Here is a 21,687-nt window from a genome sequence, read left to right as displayed (position 1 = left end):
TGTCTCCTCCACACTGACTTGGACACTTTTTTATCCATCCCTCAAGTGTGAACTGTTCCCAGAGGCCTTTGTTCACAGTGGGACCCTCCACCCACAAAACATAGCCCTAGACATATTGGCGGCGGCTGCTTCATTCCCCATCTCTGTGGAGAGGGATGGTCATGATGACTTCTGATAACTCCCTGGCTAGCATTCCAAGAGGCTGTCACAGAGCAGGAAGGACCAGTAAAGGAGCAACCCAAAACAAGCCAACCACAGAAGACGCTGCTGGCAGACAGCTGAGCATCTCAAATGAGTTGCACAGGGCCTCCTCTCATTTCTCAGTCCCATCCTCCAAATACTGGGTACCTTGGATGTTGCCTAGCAGACTTTGGCCCATGTGTGTATGTGTGTATATTGTGAGAGAATGTGTGTGTTATGGTCAATAGGGGCAGGAAGGTCAAGGTGAAGGTTCACTGGAGCATACATTGCATGCACACACAGAGAGGGGGGGAGAGAGACGGGGGAGGGAGGGAGGGAGAGAGAGAGGGCAGAGGGAGGGAGGGAGGAGAGAGAGAGAGAGAGAGAGAGAGAGAGAGAGAGAGAGAGAGAGAGAGAGAGAGAGCGCCTCTGGAAGCAAGAATCACAGAAAGCTCCCCAATTTTGCACGGACATGTGTTTCTTTCTTCCAAGAATATAGTTTCTATTTCAGGTCCTTAAAATGCTGCTGAGTGGTTCTGTCACTTTAAGTCAACCCCAGAGAGCAAGGCCAGGCAGTGATTACTTAGTCACACCACAGACACGACCCTGTGGATTCCCCCCAAGTTGTAGCAATGAAGAGCCTTGAACAGGCTGCTCAACACAAAATTCACACTGGGTCCTGGAGCTCTCCACCAATCGGTCAGTGGTGTGCTAGATTGTTCCCCCAAATCCAAGGTCAGGTCAGCTGCAACAATCAGGAAGGAGGACCTCCTACTGTGTACAGGTCCCTACACTAGGACAGGACCTCAGAGACTTTTCCTGACACCAGCAGGGTGGGATGAAAAACCAAAGTTACAAAACAGGGTGGAGAGCTAACCTAGCATGCACGAGGCCCTGCTTCAAGGCTTAGCATTGGAAAACAAAAACAAAAACAAACAAACATAAACAACAGGGGTGATATTAGCATATCCCAAGGTCCCACAGGTGGCACTGAGAAAGGTTGTCATAGCTTCAGCTGTCAACTTGACACACACCTAGAGTCACCTGGAAAAGGGAACCTCCATGAAGAAATTGCCTCTATGGGCTTCTGTGGGGGAATTTTATTGATTGCTGACATTGGAAGCCCCAGCCCACTGTGAGCAGTCACATCCCAGAGCACATAGGCTTGGACTATTTTTCAAAAGGTCAACGACGCATGAACCAGGGAGCAAAACAAGAAGCAGCATTCCTTCATGCTCCCTACCAGTCGCTGCTTCCAGATTCCTGCCTTGCGTTCCTGCCCTGGCTTCCCACTATGATGCACTGTAGCCTGGAAGCAAAACAAAGTCTTTCCTCCCACCGTTGCTTCTTGTTTTGATGGTTATCACAGCACTAGATAAGCAAACTAGGACAGAGGTATTAGAGAGACTTGAGTCTAGTTCCCCAGCCTGCTCCATCCTCTTCCCCAAGGCCTTACAATACCCAGCATGGTACCCAGAGGAGTCAGTCTTGTTCGGAACATCCCTTTGTCTCGGTAAAATTCCTCTCTGATAGACGGCAGTCCTGCCTCTGTCTCTCCTGTGTCCTCAGCTTAGCTGGTCTTCTACGACCCAGCCTTTTGTCCAGAGGGACCCATGCCTCAGAGGCTCGCATCGGTGGCAAGCCCATGGGAACCGATTTCCCTGTAGTCCAGAGATCTTGTCTCTTTAAAATGGTAATTTCCTGCCTTGAGATGGCTGCCCCAGCTACCCCTGATGTAGCGCTGAGGTCAGGAATGAACTCCAACTAAGATTTTCCAGAAAATACTCAAAGGCTGAATGCTGCCCGTCACCCAGGGAATGGCCTTCATCCAACAGATGGGGCCTGTGTCGGGCAATCTCTCACAGGCGTGTCTGACTCCAGCCCTCACTGATGTCACAGGCCCCGTGTGCACTCCATATGTATCTTACACATGCCACTCGTCGGCTTCCACATACAACCTGTACTGGGCAACACAGGGTACCCTGTGCACACTTGTCACATGACCCACACCACAGGCCTGTGTGTGTGCATAGAGCAGGAGGGCTGAACAAGTGAGCAGCACTTTCCCCAACCGGGACATTACAGCTCCCAACTTCAAAGCTGGCTCTGGGCCATGTGTCTGGTTAGGACGAAGGCCTCAGAAAAGACCTAGCCAAAGTGGCTCTGTTTCCAGGAAGCCTCTGTCGAAAGGTGGGTTGTATGCACCTTAGCTGAGCTACACTTCCTTCTTAGTTTGCTGGCTCCCTTAGAGTATTTCATACCCCCGGCTGACTCCCCTACTATGTGACTCCTTTGTCTCAGGCCAGAAACCTGCCCCTCCGTGTCCCTGAGGTGCCCTGATACATCGTTCAGCTTCTGAATGCTAAGTCCGTAAGCATCGCAGGCACAAACTCATGCTTGATGGGTTGATGAGGGTCTAAGCAGGACCAGTCCCACACACCCACTCCTCCCCAACAAGCTTAGGAAATGGGTCGTTTCTCATGAGACTGGGCAAAGAGACACCTAAAGCTTTTGGGGGGTCTTATAGATCTAAGTTCACACCCCAACTATCCCCACTTCCGGGCTGTGTGACCTTGGGAACCGGGCTTCACCTCTCTGAGGCCATGCTCACCTGTAAAGTAGAAAGAATCACAGCGCCCCCCCGAGGGGTGGTTGTGAAGGTTAAAAAGGCAGGGGCAGGTGTGAGGCAGTGCTCCTGTTATGCATTGTTGCCCCCAAATCTGAGCTATTCAGTTGGCAGTGGCAGCTGCCTTTGCCTTAGCTGGTCCGTGACTCGCGGCCCTAACAATTCCTAATTAGCACCAAACCTAAACTTTGCTTGGCGGTGACAGCACGGGTGCGGGTCCTCTTACGGACTCTACACCTTCATCCCTTACCCCGAGGGCGGTGCAGACAACAGGTAAGGGGAGGGGCACCCTGGAGGTGTGCGGCGTCGCAGCGCTGCGGCAGGGGAAGCCCAGCAGGGACCCTCATCCGCGCCAGTCTCTTTGTAACTTGGATGGCTGCGGGCTCTGGGTGCGCGCAGTACCGCAGGCCCGGAGTGCGCAGGAAAGTTGGGCGCCGAGCTCTGTCGGATAGGGGTCCCTGCGCTCTTGACCCCGCAGGCGGCGCGGAGGAGGAGGCACGTGGCTGCATTAACAGCCCAGCTCGGCTGCGGCTGTGCGCACCGTGGTCCTGTCGAGCTCTGTGCAAAGCGTGCGTCCCGCGGTGACCCTCCGGCCCCAGGGACACCCGACCCCTCCGCGACCGCGTCCTACCTTCGTCCGGTAGCCGCTGCAGGCAGAAAGCGAGGTTCCTGCGCCAGCTCCGCATCCCCGCAGCCGCCGGGCGGCCCCACCCCGCCTCGCCCGCGCCGGGCCAGGCGCAGCGCAGGGCTCCGGAGGCCGCGGGCCCAGGGCGCGGGGCATGGGCGGCCGGCTCTGTAGATGCCGCCGGCTCCGCTCTGGCTTCCGCGCCCGCCCGCGGCTGAGCAGCGGCTCCCCGAGAGCGCGCGCTTTCCTGGCGGGGGCGGGGCGGGGCGGCGCGGGAGCTAGGCGGGAGGGGCGCCTGGAGGAGGAGGGCCTCGCACCCGCAACTTGCCAGCGCTGGCTTCCCGCCCCAGCGTTCTGCACTCAAGGATTCATGAATGAACAAATGCGTGGGGGAATGTGTGCATACGTGCATGGATGAATGAATGAATGAATGAATGAATGAATGAATGAATGAATGAATGAATGAATGAATGAGTAGAGAAATGAATAGATGACTACAAGGATGAGTGAATGATTGCATCGTGAATAAATGGATGAGAGAGTAAACAAACGAATGCATGGGCGAATAAATGAATGAATGCATGCACAGGGAACGAATGGGTTAGTAAGAAATGAATAAATGCTTGAGTGAATGAATGAATGTTTGCACGACTAGGACGACTAGGTGGGTGAGCAAATGAACAAATGGATAAAAGTGGATGTGAATAAGTAACTGAATAAATGACCAAGGTTATAAAATAACCAATGAGGAAGTTAATGAAGGGAACAAGTGACTGCTAATCAAATCAGTGTCCTCCAACCTTACCTGTGACAGGCAAAAGGCATCCAGGAGCCTGCCCTGAGGCCTGGCTCCCTCCTGCTCTAGAGGCAGGCCTGAGGCTTGCTTCTGGTAGGTGAGGCCAGAGAGGCTCAGGAAGGGTAGGGCTTGTCTGAAGAAAGATCTGGGGGTGGGGGTGGGGATAATGGATGCCTGCTGGGTTTGTCTCCGTACCTAGGGATAGTTCCAGCAACCAGGCTGGCAGCTGTTGGCCTCTACAGATCTCAGCTCTGAGGAACAGCTTAGAACAGTCAGGTATGCGTCTCTATGGTCAGCAGCAGAGAGGGGGACCTGCGCAAAGCAGCCTGTCTGCTGTGTGTGATGGGAAGGTGAGCAGCCTCCACCCAGAGCATGGCGTCTGTCAGAGCTTAACTGTATGTGTGGGGAAATCACTAACCTCTCCGAGCCTCCCTTACTCTCTGAACCTACAAATCTGAGAACCTCATAATGTCCCAGTAGGTCAAGTAAGTCAGGCTAGAGCCAGGAGTTTGTGTTCTAGAAGGGTATCCTATGATCTAGAAGGCAAGATCCCAGGAACTTGCTGGATCTATCAACCCAGCTATTTAAACTTAGCAGTAGCCTTCAGAAGTAGCTAGCACCTTTGAAAGAAGAGTATGACACCAGATCCTCAACCATTCTGCGAGGCTGCTGTAATTGGCTACGTTTAGCAAATGAAGATACTGGGGCTCAGACAGGTTAAGCACACTGCCCGAGGTCACACAGCCAGGAGCTAGCAGAGCTGACGTTTAAATCCAGGTCTCCCCAGCCCCAAGCACTACCCACAAAGTCTGACAGATGCGCTTGCCATTTATTTGTGCTAACAAGCCTTGATGGCTCCCATCACAGCCTGCTATTCATATTTGAACCATTAATCACTTCAGTCAGCAGGCCTGAGGCAGAGGGCGGGAGGGGCAGATCAGCCAGGTTCAAGTTTGCAAAGTGAACTCCGGAACTAGGGCCTAATGGGAGAGTGAATATCCCTGGTTAGCCGGGCATCCAACTAGGGGGTGAGCCTCCCTGTAGTGGGGTGGTGGGTTTCTCCTATCTGTACCCAGAACGACGGCCTCTGTGGCTAGAATGCCAAAGTCCCAAGGAGGATGGGGTCGATTTGCTGATGGAAGAGGTAAAGATCCCAGATAGGGGTCCCAGAAGACCCCCAGTGAGGCATTCAGACTGCTGCACAGGAGATGGTGGCAGGAGGCAGGAACAGTCTGTGTGGGAAGGGTCTTCAGTGACCTGTTGCTGCAGAACAGGCCACCGGGTGTCATGTGATGCAACCATTTCACCACGGTTGTGAATTCTGTAGGTAGGAATCTGGGCAAAGAGGATACGAAACAATCCTATGAAGATATAGAGGGTGGAGCAGGGTGTGGCTGACAGCTGGGAGACTCTCTTCCTGGTTCCTGGCAGCTGCAACTTGAGTTGGCCTGGGTCCTTAAAGGTGTGGAGTGAAGACTTCCCTCTCTCTAGATTAGGAGATGGGCTTTCTATTCCTTTCATGAAGCGGACACCTTCAACTTATCAAGAGAAGTTGCTCATTTTGACTCATGGGTTTGGAGGTCCCAGCCATGATCACCTGGCCTGGCTGTTTGAGGCTGTGGTGGCACACATCCTGGCAGAGCTCTCAAGGCTAGGAAGAGTTAAAGAGGTGGGAAGCGGGGCCTGAGTTAGCCCCTACAAAAGCATGTTTCTGATGACCGGAAGACATCTGGACTCTACCCCTTCGAAGTCTCTCCACTTTCTGTGAGTGTCAAGCTGGGGACCAAGTCTTTAAAATGTGTGTCTTTCGGTGGTGACTCAAGGTCCAAATAACAGCGGCATGCTAATCCACAGATGGTCCCAGAGTTAGGATGGGCTGACTCGAGATTTTCTGACTTGGTGATGATGTGAAAGTGACACTCATTACTCTGTAAGAAGAGCAATCCATCTTGTTCTTTGCTCTGGACAACAACACATGTTAAGGACTCAGCCCTGTGCCATTCCCAACCATGAGAAAAATGACCTGACATCTGCAGCTAGCTGCAGCTGTGCTATGACGGGCCACAGGCCAGGTGTGTGTGTGTGTGTGTGTGTGTGTGTGTGTTCCAGGTGCTCTCCACCTGGGATACTGGGATCCAGAACCCCACTGAAATGAACAGAGTAATGGGGGTTGGAGGAACAGCAGCCCAGAACACCCAGAAACATCTCGGTCATTGGGGTTATAACATAAGTTGCACTCAGAGGAACAGAAATGGAAGGAAAAGGAATGCGGCAATGTACTGCCCGGCCTTCAAACTGGGACATAGCCTCTGGTGACTTTCTAGCTGCTCCTCAGTTGTGTCCTCTGTAAAAAGAGGGATAAACTCATCCCTGCCTGCAGGGGTTGGCACGAGGGTGAAATGAGCTCGCGTGAAAAAGGCATCTGCTGTCTGCTTCACAGAGAAGGCACTTTGGAAGCGTGAGGTACTCTGAAGAGCAGTAGCCACATGGGGAAGGCTGCCAGGGGCCAACTGATCAAGAAGCGTGTTTAGTTGGGTGTCGCCACCACCTCAGTGGCACTCCAGGGTGCCTAGCCCAGACAGCTGCCATGCCTGCTACATGGTGTGCATCCCCATCCTACACAGCCTAGGTTTCTGAGCAGTAGGTCCCAGCATGCCCCTGTCAGAAGGCTGGTGAAGCCTATAAGACCCGCTGGAGACAGGGACCAGACTCAGGCAAGGTCAAAGAGGGCACACACCCTGGGCCCAGACTGGCTTCCAGGCCCCCTGGCTGGGGTTCCCTGTGGAGACAAGGAGATAGGGACTTGGCTCCTGGTGGCCAGAGCTCCAAGCCCTGACTGCAGTTTGGGGACTATGCCAGCCTTTGGTAGGGGTAGATGGAGTTGGGCCTGGTGACCGGGGTAGAGGAGCCTGAGACAAAACACTGGGACAGAGGATGTCACCATTGCTAGTCATCTTTTTTTTTTTCATGTAAAAATCAAACAGGGAATTTTCCTTTTGTTTGACATGGATTGACAACAGCATACATGTTCATTTTATAACTATGTGTACACTTTAGGGCACGCACTCGCAATCCATTCTGCTCACAAAAGACCCGGAAGTTCAGAGAACCTTGTGCAAAAGTAATCACCCCAGCACAGGCCAGCCCTCTGGGTGAGTCTACCTGCAGGCAGCACTAACAGTTGCTCTGCAATTACTGCAGGACCCAGCAGGCTCCCAGCAGCCTTTGTGCTCTCACTGCAGCTCCTGTATAAGGCACCACACAGAGCTGAGTGCAGCCCGGCCTCCCCATTGTCCCTAGCTGTTCTTTACTCTTCCCTGATGATTGCCACCACACAGTTGGTATTCTACGTGCTTATATGCCCTTTGCCTTCTGCAACATAATCCAGATCTTTCTGTTGGTCTAACTGGGGTCAGCATTGAGCATTCAAAAGAGCAAAGGCTTTGCAGTCACGTAGCCAGGGCCCAAATCCCACACCATTACTTCAGACATTAACTCTGTGGATGCGTGTTGAGCACCTGCTAAGTGCGGGCCACCATACTCCATGCTAGAGTACATCAGTGACTGGACCAAAATCTTTGCTCTCATGAACAAGCATGCCAACAGATCGGCTCACCCGCTACACACAACCCAGACCAATCACTGCACCTTTCTGAGCCTTTGTTTACCCCATTGGAAGAAGAGCTCATAGCTGCCCCTTCTCCACCCTTGAGGTATGGCTCTGACATAAGTATGTAAAGGGTTTGGTTCATTTGCAGAGGCATTTCATGTGCCCAGATATGCAAAGAACTTCATTCTAAACCTGGTTTCTGCAGCTATTGACAAGTACAGATGGTGAAGGGGCAGGGGTCCACCCAAGGCCATACAGTGAGGTGTCCAGGACAAGAACTAGCCCCTTGAGGGTGAGGCTTTCTGTACTATCTAGCCAGGGACAAAGAATTCCATAATATTCTGGCATGGAGGGGAAGTTCTCTGTCCCCAGAAACGAAACGCTGCTTTGCTCTGCCAGCCGGAGAGGCTGGAAGCTGACTCCTCTCCTCACTCCTCATTATCACATGGTTACCAGAGGAAATGGATCCCAGGTCCCCGGGTAAAAACAGCAGCATCTAGTGGGATAAAGGAGAAAGGTTTGGGGCCCCAGTCATCTCAGCATTTGAGTGGCACAGATGGTGTGTGCGTGCATGTGTGTGCGTGCGTGCGTGCGTGCGTGCATGCGTGCGTGCGTGTGTGTGTTCAAATGCACATGCATGTGAAGGTCAGAAGTCAACTTTAAATATTGTTCCCTGAAAACTGTCCACTTTGTTTTTGAAACAGTCTCTCACTGAAACCTGGGGCTCTCTGATCAGGCTAAGCTGGCTACCCAGAGAGCTCTGAGGAGCTGCTTCTTCCTGCCTCCCCATTAGGAAATGATACGGAAGCCCCACCACACCCAGCTTTACCACATGGTTGCCTTGGAACTGAGCTCAAGGTCTTCATGCTTGTGCCATGGGCATGTTCCTGACTGAGCCATCCCCTTCAGCCTAAGACTTCTATTCTTTGAATACAATATGACTACACTTATCCAGAGCAGGCTTGATTCAGGGTGGGGTGAAGGGAGGAGCCCTGCAGTTCAGCCCTGGCTACCGTTTGCCCACCTCCTTGAGCCAGACCACAGTCTGAGCCTTCCTCGGTATCCTAGACCCTTTAGGGAGCATGTTACTAAGGGCTCTGGGGCTCGGGGCTCTGATGGCTTTTTTAAAAAAAGATTTATTTATTATTATTTATACAGTGCTCTGCCTGCATATACACCTGCAGGCCAGAAGAGGGCATCAGATCACATTATAGACGGTTATAAGCCACCATGTGGTTGCTGGGAATTGAACTCAGGACCTCTGGAAGAGCAGTCAGTGCTCTTAACCTCTGGGCCATCGCTTCAGCCCAGGTTTTGATCTTTTTAATGTGGTTTGAATAAGTGTCTCACAAAGGCCCAGTGTTAAACACAAGGTTGCCAGCCCATGGAGCGGTGGGAGTGTGTGTGGTAGCCCCCTGAAGAGGTAAGGCTTGATGGGAAAAAGTAAGAATCCTGGCATATGCCCTGCAAGGGGCAGTCAGAACAACTGACCTTTCTTTCTGGTTCACTTCCACCTGGCCAGTTCCTTGCCTCCTGGGTCCCACCATGATAAACTAGGTTTTTGTTGTGGTTGTCAGTTTTTGAGACAAGGTCTCACTGTGTAGCCCTGGCTGGCATGGAACTTGCTTTGTAGTTCAGCCTGGCCTTGAATCCACAGAGATTCAGCTGCCTTTACCTCTGTAGTGCTGGAGTTATAGATGTGCACCCCCATGCCCATCCCACCATGATAAGCTGTACCATCCAAGCCTAAAGCAACAGACTCAAGAGACCATGGGCTGACGGCTTCAAAACTGTGAGACAAAGTAGCCACTTTAAGTCAGACTCAGTGCCATGCACAGAAGGGACACTGAGCAGTGTCTGGTGTGTCGTTAAATCACTGATGTGGGCAATCATTTGTTCGGCTTTAGAAGTGTCTCCCTCTGTCACCGAAGGAACTTTAGGACTAGTGGGCTAATCCTGGCTTTGAGAGCTCCTTCTTTAAGACAGACTTGCTTCTGACTATAAGAAAGTAGTTTGTGCATATGTACAGGGGAGGGGCTTCAAAGGCATCTAGGACCCAGAGAGGAGAGTCTTGCCACAGGATATGCCTTTTGGCCATTTCATGTGGCTGTGGAGCTGGTGCCTAAGATCAAAGCTAGCAGAGAAAGTATCCAGGAGAGATCCCAGTGTGGATGGACTTCCAGGTGTTCACCAATTCTAAAGCCTTGCAGAGAAGGGGACCAAAAAAAAAAAAAAAAAAAAAAAAAAAAAAAAAAAAAAGGCCCAAAAAACCAACCAACAACCAAACAAAACAAAAACAAGAAACAACAACAAAACCCCAAAAGCAGCAGGAATACCAAGCATAGTGGTGTTAACTCTAGTCCCAACCTTGGGGATGATGGAGCAGGAACATTGCACTTTTGAGGCCGGCCTGAGCTGACTAATGAACCCGTCTCAGAAAACCAAGGACTGAGGGTGTGACTCAAGGGGAGTGCAAGTTCCTAGTGCGTGACAGATTCTGAGTTTGAACCCACAGCTGTCACCCCCTAAAAGAGCAGTAGGGAATAGGAAGAGAGAAGTGGAGGGCACAGTCCAGCAAGGGGCTGAGGTCTAATAGTAAGTTTTCTAGGTTTTCTGTTGGAGCCACTGATGGTTATGACCCAGGGATTGGGGGTAGGGGTAGGGCCGGGGGGTGCTAAGGGAAACCAAAACTGATAGCACTTTCGGCCTAGACTCCAGTCAGCTCAGTTTTTAACTAATCAATCAATCAGCATGTGACAGGGTCTTACTATGTAGCCCTACCTGGCTTGAACTTGCTGTGTAGAGCTGGCTGGCCTTGAATTCACAGAGTTCCACTCTGCTGTCCGAGTGCTGGGCTCAAAGGCATATAGCACCATGCTTTACTCAGTGCAATTTTTTATTCAAACAGAGTGATATGTCATTGCTGTGGCTACGGTCACAGGAAGGGGCGCCCTTCCCTAGAGAAAGTAATAACCAGTTTTTTTGAGTGTTTTGTGCACAATATCTGACTTTCAACTTCAAAGCAAGTTTTTGTTTTGTTTTGTTGGTTTTGTTTTGCTTTGCTTAGCTGAGACAGGGTTTCTCTCTGTAGCCTTGGCTGTCCTGGACTCACTTTGTACACCAGGCTGGCCTTGAACTCACAGAGATTCATCTGCCTTTGCCTTCCAGAGTGCTGGGCTTAAAAGCCATCTTTAAAAACAAACAAACAAACAAAACATCTGTACCATTCAACAGACAAAGGCAAGATGAGAAGAGTAAAACAAATAAACAAATAAACAAAAATAGGTTTACTATACACAATGTTACCAAGAAGCCCAGGCTTGGAAACGGCCAAGAGCAATGTGTTCTAGAGACTGGGACAAGATGGAGAATTCCAGCACAGTGCCAGGATCTACAAGAAGTCATCAAAGGAGACTTAAGAACTGAAAAATACAGGCTCTGACATCAAGAACCTGATCCATGAGCTTACAGCTTAATAAACACATCTTCAGAGGGTTAGTGGATTGGAAGACAGTTCTTTACCAGACATGCAGAAAACTATTTCGGTATAAAGAACTAATGAAAAACACAGAAATGAAAGCTGGGGCCCAGGAAAAACATGTGCTACACACACAACTGATACTAAGAGGAAAGAAGAAATAAAATGGGACAAGCCCAGTGTTTTTCACAGTGACGAAAATTTTTTCCAAAATTAATGGAGGGAACTAGACATGAATTTCTAAGCGGGATAAATTGAAAATAAATCATATTTAAACTTATAATAATAAAATTCCTAAAATTCAAAATCAAAGTAGTCACCAAAAAAAAAAAAAAAACAACAAAAACCGAAATGGCGTTTTCTCACCTGTGCAAGGAATGTGCCAAATGAAGATCACAGAAGCAGAGACTAGAATGGTGATGCTGTGGGCTGGGATGTAGGGACTGGAGAGTCTTGGTTCAAAGAGACAAAATTGGGGCCTGGAAAGAAGGCTTGGCGCTTAGGAGCGGTGGACACTCTTGCAGAGGACCTGAGTTCAATTCCCAGGACCCATGGCAGCTCACAACCACCTGAAACTTCAGTTCCAGGGGATCTGATGCCCTTTCCTGAACCTCTCTGGCATTACATACATGTGGTGCACAGATATACACACAGGCAAAACACTTGTGCATATAAAAATAAATGAGGTGTTTTTTTTTAAAAAGAGATAATATCTGAATCAAATAGAGGAATAAATTTAAGAGTGTAATTGTACAGCAGGACGAGAATAGATAACAACGTATTGTATATTTGAAGAATCAAGTCAAGCACGGCGCACACCTTTATTCCCAGAACTCAGGAGGCAGAGGCAGGCTGATCACTGTGAGCTTGATTTCAGCCTGGTCTACATATCAAGTTCCAGGCCAGCCACAAATACACAGGGAAATCCCGTCTCAAAACAAACAAAAAAATGTTGTAATGTTTTCTGGGATCCAAACTCATGATGGCAGTGGGAAAAGTTTAAAAGAATTTATAATAGTCGAGGACTCTGGCACTGTTCAAAATATGAAAAGGTACAAATTTGCACTGTATTTTAATGAATCAGAGGGAGACTGTAATAATAAGGTAACAACTAAGGTAGTAAAGGGTGTGCAGCTGATGTCTTAACAGAGGACACATGAAACAGTATCGAATGATTCTTAATTCCTCCAGATAAGGAAAAAAAGAGAAGAAGCAAGCAAGATAGGTAGGACCAATAAATATTAAGCTGGTAAATATAAAATGGAATTAGTTCGGTGAATATTTTTAAGTACTTAGAGCCAGGAATGGGCTCTGTAATTAGGTCAGAGTCTCTTCTGCCATGTGAAATAGAAAGACAAGAGAGGGGGTTGGGAGCTGGCCCAGTGGACAGAGAGTTTGCCTTGTGAGCATAAGAAGTCGATGTGGGATCCCCACATGCACCTGTAACGCCTGCTCTGCTGAGGCGGGGACAGGGGCAGGCGTTTTCCCTAGCCTTGGGTTCAGGGAGAGATCCTGTCTCAAAAAATAAGGTGGAGAGTGATCGAGGAAGACATTCTAGTGTTAACCCCTGACTTCCCAATGAACCCGTATGGGCAGACCGACCTGTACACACATGTACACCAAATACACGCAATGGTGAGACAGACAGACAGACAGACATACACACACACACACACACACACACACACACACACACGCACGCACATACACACACACAGAGGTATTCAGTTATATGCTGCTACCATTGGAGTGAGGCTTCCTGATAAAAGTGGCATATGAACTGAGGTTTTAGTGACAGGAAAGCTTTTCTCAAGAGGAAATGCAGGCCCATAGGAACACACAGACTGGTAGGTAGTGGCAGGGGGATAAAGACCATGACTGAACGACATATTTATGTGTGTAAAGTATAGAGAAAGAGAATAATGGAGACTCTGGGACTATTAACCCCCAAAACCATGACAGCAGATATTAAGAGACATCTAGTCATTCCTTTGATTTTGCAGCCCAATAAAGTAATTTGTAAGCAAAATGGCAAATTTTCAACATAAGCATGTAGTCATTATTTTTTCACATTGCTATGACAAAATACCTGACGAAAACAACTCAAGAAGGGTGGGTTTATTTCAGCTCACAGTTTGAGGGTACATCTTGGAAATCGTGGAAGCCAAGAACAGATAGAGAGAGCTGCAGAGATGGCTGAGAAGTTAAGAGCATTATCTGTTCTTCCAGAGGTCCTGAGTTCAATTCCCAGGCACTGCATGGTGGGTGTCTCACAACTATCTACAGTGAGATCTGATGTGCTCTTCTGGTGTGCAGGCACACATTTTGGCAGAATACTGTATAAATAAATAAATATTTTTTAAAAAACAGATGAGATGAATGCTGGCACTCGGCTCGCTTCTTTCTTTTTGATTCAGTCCAGGATCCCAGCCCATTGAATGGTGCCATCCACACTCAGGGCGTGGGTGTCTCCAGTCAGATTGACAATGAAGATTAGCAAGCAGTCACAGTGGGGCAGGTATGGTGGCAGCAGGGCTGGGAGCATGACAGCAAGAGTGGCAGAATGCTCGCTCACATCTTAGCAGATCGAGAAGATGAAAACTGGGGAAGCAGAGTCAGGCTATAAGCCTCTAAGACCAGGCCTCAGGGCTCTCCACCTGCCTGCTAGACCCCATGTCCTAAAGACTCCACAGCCTCTCCGAACTGCCACTGTTACCCTGGGATGGTGGCACACACCTGTAATCCCAGCACTGGGCGGTAGAAGCAAGACGTAAAGGTCACCCTTCACCAGTTAATGATTTTTTGAGGCTAGCCTGGGCTGTGTAAGATCCTGTCTCAAAAAAAGCCAAGCCAAAACAGAACAATGCCCCAGCTGGGAGCCAAGGGTTCCAGCACATGAGCCCCTGAGGGACACATCACACTCAAACCACAATAGACTGTAACACCATTGATGTGGGGTGTAGAGCCCTCATCCAGGGGAGGGCTTAGACTGGAAACTGATAAGGGGCTGGTGTGACAGCTGGAGCGAAGGAAGAGTGCACACAGGGAACATGGTGATGCGCCCTTCTTCCAGGATAGACAATGGCTCCATGAGAGCACACCGCTGTGTAATGGGGCAACCTGTGGAAGGTATCTGTAGTGTAACCAACAGTGCCCCCTGCCTACACACTAAGTTAGTTACAGGGCAGAAAAGGAGAAGGGGGTTGAAAGTTTTCCTTTTTTTTTTTTTTTTGGCCTCTAATTAGGCAATGTTAGCTGCAGCTAAAGAAATACGGTGCATTGTGACTTAAAGAATGTCTGGTGACAGACAAGTGTCTCTTGCAGCCAGCCCTTATAAAGGGGTCAGTAGGGTGGGGAGGGCTAGAGTCTATGAAAAAACAAGCCCCAGCACTCAGGAGGCAGAGGCAGGTGGGTCTCTGTGAGTTTTAAGGCCAGGCTGGTCTACATAACAAGTTCCAGGACAGCCAGGCCTACCTAGTAAGACCCTGTTTCAAAAAAGAAAAAAAATCCCCCACAAAAAGCAAATAAAACCCAATTTCTTTGTTTTGAGGGGGAGTTGTCAGTGTTTAGAGAAAATGAGGGTGCTTTACCAAACAGTATGTTAGCATGGATAACAGTGACGACAGCTGGCTGCTGTAGCAAACAGATCCCCAAGGCAAAATGCCTGCACAGTGATAGAAGTTGGCTTCTACTTGTGTTAAGTCTAAAGTCACCCTCTCTGTACAGCCACTCAGGGTCCAAACCTCGTCCAGGCTGTGGCCACCATTTTAACATAGCCATAGATGTTATTTGATGGGAGGGGAGACAGGAGAGATAGGATGACTTTGGGAGGGTTTGTGGTCTAGATGAAAGCTGAAAAATCCAGACCTGGAGACTCAGGACTGGCAAGATGGCTTAGTGGGTAAGGACGCTATGTTTTTGCTCTTTTTTCTTCCCTGATAAACAAATAGGATGACTGTGACTCCAGAAAAGGAGAATGGGGATAGTTCATACTCTCTCTGTCTCTCTGTCTCTCTGTCTCTCTCTCTGTCTCTCTCTGTCTCTCTCTGTCTCTCTGTCTCTCTGTCTCTCTGTCTCTCTGTCTCTCTCTCTCTCTCTCTCTCTCTCTCTCTCTCTCTCTCTCTCTCTCTCTCTCCCCCTCTCTCCCTCTCCCTCTCCCTCACCCTCTCTCTCTCTCTTTCTCCCCCTCCCTCCCTCCCCTGCCTCTGACTAGCAAAGCTTGATTTAATCTTTTTTAAGCTTAAATCAAAATTTAAGATATTGCAGTAGATAACGGTTCAACTTGAACTGGCTTTGTTGAGTGGGAGCCTGGAGACCTTGTGCATCGCTGTGAAAGCCTCAGACTCTCCCCCGAAATAGGCAGACCTAATTGCCCTTTGAGGACTATGAGGCTGGAGTTTGCTGGGTTTTGGAAGCGCAGCCTACTGTGTGGCAGAATTTATAACCACCTCATCCCCCTAGCCTGTCTGAGCCCTCCCCGCCAAGGGGCTACTCTGTGACAGCAGTTCCTAGCTGCAGTTGGCCATTAGACAGATGTTTCTGTCTGCAGGACAGCATGCCGTGGCACAGACTGTCCCTAAGCATAGCTGGGGCAGAGGCTCTGGATGCATTCAAGGCATATCTGGGGAAGCCTATTCCCCAACACTCCCATCTTACCTCAGGCAAGGGCACATGAACAGAGCTGTAGGGAGGAAGGAAGGCAGTTGGAGAGAAGAACACCTACTGCGTGTCAGACCACTATCTGTGGGCACACAGAATCTTTGTGCTGAGTTTTGGTCCAGCTAGGGAGACAGATGTTGATTAAGTAATCACTTGAATTAATACACAGATTTCAAGCCAGCGAACCTTACAAGGCACACTGAGGGTTCTCCAAAACCCAGAAACAGCTATTGTTGTAACCAACCCGGCTCAACCGTCTTACCTTTTGGATGTTCCTCTGGAGACACTTTTGCTTTCCTTCAGCCCACAGGACCCAGGAAGGATGAAGTTAGGGCCACTTTAGGTAAACACTGACCCTAACCAATGAGAGCATTCCATCCCTTGACCTCTCTGATGATTGGTCAGAGATGTAGCTATGACCTAAGTCTGTTTTTGTAGAGACAACTGGGAAAAAAGGAAGATCTGGCTTAGCTGGGGCTTCTAAACTGGCCTTCTAAAGTGGCCTTGGGGGTTCACCAAAGCCCGGAGCCCAAAAAAGGAGGTGAGAGACTTGTGATTGGAGGACTCTGGCACTGCCATTTGAGATCCTAGATCCAGCGATACTCAAGGCCAGACATCCCCTGGGCTTTTCTGTTATCTGAGCCAGCAATCGCTCTTTCTGGCTTAAGTCTCTCTATGTTCCCCACCCCCCATCAGTTACAATTGAGAGCTTAGTCTGATTAGAAGGACTGAAGGGTCTCGGAAGGCTACCCTGAGAAGTGACATTCATGCTGATCCCTGGAGAGCAAGGCAAAGTGACTGAGGTTAGAAGCCACGTGTGAAGTGGGCGGTTCTGGGACTTGCAAACTGTGATACTCAGGAATTCATCCTTTGCGGGCAGAGTCACCGTGGGGGTAGGCCAATCATAATTACACCCACTGTTTACATCAGTCTCTGCTTTCAGTTTCAGTAAACATGGAAATGGTCATTCATTTCTATCTAGCTATGCTCTAATGTGCCCTGTGTAGGCAGAACACGGTCTTCCTGTTCTGACCAGTCTCGGGAGAGCAAGGCCCAAGCTGCCTTCAGAAAGCACCCAAGCTTCAGGCTTTAGAGGCAGCAGAGGAGGAGGAGGAAAAGGACGGGGGTGCGGGCTGAAAAAGAACAATTAAAACAAAAAGCAATTTCAAACTGTAAATGGACCCACTTTTTAAATACAAATAAACATTTCATAATTTACTAGCTTTATAATATCATATAATTTTATAGCTTCGACTTTCTTCAATTTTAAGTGTCTGGTTTTTTTCATTATGAAAGTCATAAACTCCATTTTGGAATGTGCAGAAGAAAATTGTAACTCTTTATAATGTTCTTGTTCTAACCCGAGTGCAGTCAGATCTGTGGTCCTTTTCTTTCTGTTTGGCTGCTTCCATGCAGTGTGAAGCCCAGCGCTGCTTTTCAAATGTGAATGTGCACACGGCTCCGTAGGGATTTGTTTAAATACTACCCGTGGCTCAGTGGGTCTAGGGTAGCACTGGGACTGCATATATCTAAAAATGCTCCAGGGTGTGCCAGGCAGTTTCAGACCTCAGAGAGAGCCAGGCGCAGCCAGACCAATGCCAGGAAGTGTGGCCTCAAGGCAACCCACTCAAAGCTTCTGTTTCACTCTGTGAATCCTGCTGCTTAGGGGGTCTCCTGTTAATCTCTTGTTGAATTAAAGGGACAGGGTCAGGAAGTGTTTAGGCACCACTGGTGTGCAACTAGGAGAGCTGGGTGGCGTTGGAAGGGCAATCTCGAGAGGACTGAAGCAGGAAATCTATGGGAATCTGTTCCAGAGGGAGTTTCTAGTAGTGTGACCCCAGTAACTGCTGAGAAGTGTGGTCCAAGCACCGAAGGACTCCAGCTTGCCTCAGAGAATTGCTCAGGATTTGCTACAGAAGCACAAAATGTTCCCTCACCTCCCTCACCCTTTCCTCCTGCAGCACCCATGTAAATGCTCTGTACATGTTTAATTATGTTGCTACTGTTTCCGTTTCCTTTCTGTCCCTGTAGTAAAACACTCTGACCAAAATCAATTGGAGAGGGGGTGTTATCTGGCTTATACTTCCAGGGCAAAGTTCATTACTGAGGGAAGTCAGGGCAGGAACTTGAAGCAGAAACCATGGAGGAACACCGCTTTCCTGGGTCACTCACAGATTTTCTTATACAGCTCATGGCCACCTGCCTAGGGAATGGTGCTGCCTATAGTGGGCTAGGCCCATCTACATCAACTAACAATCAAGACAAGATCCCCATAGACATGCTAATCTGATGTAGGCAATGCCTCATTAGAAGTTTTCCTCTCAGATGACTCTAGGCTATGCCCAGTTGGCTACTAAAGCTAACTAGACTAGCTAGCTACTAAGGTGGGCAAAATAACTAGCTTGCTAACCCTCAGCCTCAATCCATGCTGGCCATGTTTCCAGCTGAAATTTTCTTCTATAAGCCTACAAAATATCTACCTAGCGGTGGTGGGAGCACCTACTGATTAATTCTCTGGGGCCCCAGCAAAGCTAAGCCCACTCCCTCTTTTACTTACCATGAACAGACACCTGCATGTTGCTCACCCTCATAGCATGGAATTTACCCTCCCAGGGTCTGGACCCTTCTAATGCCCTTGCTTTGTCTTCAGGGCTCCAGCTGAGCTGAAGAACTCCCAGATCCCACATCTAGGTCTCCGTCCAGGTTATCTGCCGTCTCTGTGTTGGGAAGCTTTCTGTTACCATAACAAAACACCTGAACAAGGAACGATTTCTTCTAACGCTTGGTTTAAGGTTTTGGTCCCTGGTTCCATTGCTTTGAGCCTGAAGTAAGACAGACCATCATGGCAGAGAGAGTGTGCTGGAGCAGAAGTGCTCCTCTCACCCTAGGCAGGAAGCAGAGAGCACATGGGGGAGGGAGACTAGGCACAGTGTACATCTTTAACCCCACTTCCTACAGCCACACCCCACCTCTCAGTTCTTCCTAGTAATACCACAGGTTGTGAATCCATTGATGGATTGATGCGTTGATCATGAGAGCCTTCATGATCCTACTACCTCTCAATGATTGGATCCACCGTCTGGGGACCAGGCTTCCGGCTTCATGAGTCTCTTAGAGGGATATTTCATATACAACAGTAACAGTCTCAAGTGAGGCTCCTGCCTTGATCCCTACAGAACCAACTTCCCTCCCTCTCCCAGAACATGGATCAGAAATCTTCTTCACAAGTCTTTGAGCCCCTTATCCAAAAAGGCTAACCTCATCCTGTACTCGCCTTGTGTCTTGAATGCATCATATATAAAGCATGCACTCTGGGGAGCAATCACCTTAGGACCCAAACAAGGGAGAATTAGTGTACAACAGGGAAGTCTAGGCTTCAGAGTTGAGACCAAGGGTTAAGTTGTGCTGCTGGGACCCTACCCAAGAATGGGCTCTGCCTCCTCTTCTGTACCTTCTCTCTCAGGAACTCCCAGAAACAGCACAACAAAATATTCTTACACCAACTGCTGTGACTAGGGGACTCTGCAGCCTGCTTGGCCTATCTGGGCTCACATGGCTCCTACTGGAGCCAGAAGGACTCTAGGTGGAGGTCATGTTCTGGAAGCCAAGGCCCACAGGGGCCACAGAGAAGTTACTTAGAGAGCGTTCCCATGTCTGTGGCTTGTGTCTGTCTCTCCTCTAGCTATGCAGAGAGCATGTGTCCTTCTAGTTTGTCATTCCAGCCCAGAGAACGAGTTTCATAAATGGGCATTAAACTACTTTTGATGCAATTGGCTTGCTATATAGGTCACGTAGGGAGTAAATCGGAGCAAAATGTGACAGAGATCTTTTTGTGTCACAATGTGTATTAAGAAATGTGTGCTGACACATGGAGGGTCACAAGCTGAGGTTAGCTCAGTGTCTGTGTCATTACAAGGGCATCTGTGTGTCTTATAGAATCTGCTTGCACATCTTGAGGAGGGTGGGTAGGACTCCTATCTGAGAAAAAAAATGATGTCTAGAGACTTCAAGGCTCTTATCCGAGGTGTCATAGCCAGCAGAATGTTAATCCTTGGCAGGCTGTCTCTGAAGCCCTGTAGTGTTGGTCAGAGAGGCTGGTGATCCAGGACTTTCTGGTGGCTTACAAAAGGGGGTTCCCAATTTCAATGAACAAAGGGGAAGACTCTAGAATCCCTTGTATTAGTTATTTTCCTATTGCGGTGATAAAACACCATGACCAAAGCAATTTATAGAAGGAAAGGTTTATTTGGCTCCTGGTTTCAGAGGGTTAAGAGTCTGTCATAGTTGGGAAGTGTGGCAGCAAGTAGCAGGCATGGTTCCAGCAACTAGATGCTGAAAGCTCACATCTTAAACTGCAAGTACCATGGGGGGGGGGGGAGAAAGGGGAGAGAGAGAGAAGGAGAGGGAGAGAGAAGGAGAGAGGGGAAGAGGGAGGGAGGGACAGAGAGAGAGAGAGAGAGAGAGAGAGAGAGAGAGAGAGAGAATGAGAGAGACAGAGACAGAGACAGAGACAGAGACAGAGACAGAGACAGAGAGACAGAGAGAGCATGCACTGGGAAGGTACCAGGCATTGAAACATGAAAGTCCACCACCAGTGACATACTTCCTCCAGCAAGGGCACATCTCCTAAATATACCTAAACAGCACCACCATTTGAAGACCAAGTAATCAAACACCTGAACTTATGGGGGACATTTTTATTCATACCACCACATCCTCTTTGAGGTATTGTAGAAATATGCCTCTTAGGTTGGCTGTCCTCAGAGGTGACCGCTGAGAGGTGGGATGTCCAGCTGTGGTTTGGAGGGGACAGTGTACCAAGAGGCTTTGAGAACAGAGGGCACACAGCTGGTGCCGAGTGCTGGGCCCACATGCTGCCTGAGCAACTGGAGCAGAAGGCCAGGGACTTGGGAGACCCAGGGCAGAAACACTCAAGGGTTGTCCTACTTGATGGCTGACGGAGTTGGCATACTTGTACTCTGACTGTTGTCAGCCATTGGCTGGATCTGCTCCACAGGGGTGGTCATTGGCCAGCAAGTCTAGTAGTGAGAAGGAAGCCTCAGGCGCTGCCAGATGGACAGGCCTCTGTGGCCTGCAGAGGGTGAGGGGTCTAACGGTGGGTGGGCAGAGGCGGGAGAAGCCTTTCCTCTCAAGCTTCAGGCGAGTCATTCTCTGTAGGCAAGCAGGGAATGGTTCTGAAAACCAGGACACCCCAAGTACTTAGTATTGGCAGACTCTGGGGGCAGAGGTCATGAGACCTGTGCTCAGCTTTAAGGGCTGAGAAGGCCACATGGCAGGTAAGGCTGTCAGGGCCAAGTCTGGCTATGTTCTCTCCAATGCTGTTTTCCTCTGTCTTTTATGAAAGTACCTAGGGCTGGAGCCAGAGAGGTTCCTGGGCTTGGGAGACAGCACAGGTTAACTACTTCTCACTGCTTTTTAACAGAATTAGAGGATAAAGTGTTTCAGATGCACAAAGGGGAGAAATAGCTGTTCAATGGACAACTATACAGAACCACTCCAAGTCTACGGTGCCCTCCGAGACTGGAGAGAGAGAGCTCGGCTCTTGCAAGCTGGACCCACCTCTTTAGGATTTGTTGGGCTTCCAGGGCTCTTCCTAACACCCCCTAGTGGTGAGATCATGGAAGGTGGTGGGAAGTATGTGCCTGGCCTCCAGAACCGGACTCTGTTGTTTCCACCAAAGTAAATCACGTGG

General features: G+C 49.2%; 1 protein-coding gene across 5 annotated transcripts in view; it reads right to left on the bottom strand.

Moving 5' to 3' along the window:
* Positions 1–21,687, bottom strand: part of GRIP2 (glutamate receptor interacting protein 2) — a 111,923-nt gene that overhangs the window by 75,376 nt on the left and 14,860 nt on the right. For 3 of the 5 annotated variants that reach the window (XM_084764938.1, XM_084764940.1, XM_084764942.1), the window contains exon 1: positions 3,438–3,580. The exons of 1 other annotated variant lie outside the window; for it this stretch is intronic. In XM_084764938.1, the coding sequence (XP_084621064.1) occupies positions 3,438–3,492 (55 nt within the window). In that variant the 5' untranslated portion in view covers positions 3,493–3,580. Of the gene's footprint in view, positions 1–3,437; positions 3,581–21,687 lie in introns of those variants that run through there. One more of the 5 variants, XM_084764936.1, reaches the window with a different exon arrangement.

Source organism: Acomys minous, assembly GCF_964271855.1.
Source record: "Acomys minous genome assembly, chromosome: 17".
Taxonomy (NCBI): domain Eukaryota; kingdom Metazoa; phylum Chordata; class Mammalia; order Rodentia; family Muridae; genus Acomys; species Acomys minous.
The sequence above is the reverse complement of the archived record's forward strand: the minus strand, read 5'-3'. Positions and strand labels throughout refer to the sequence as shown.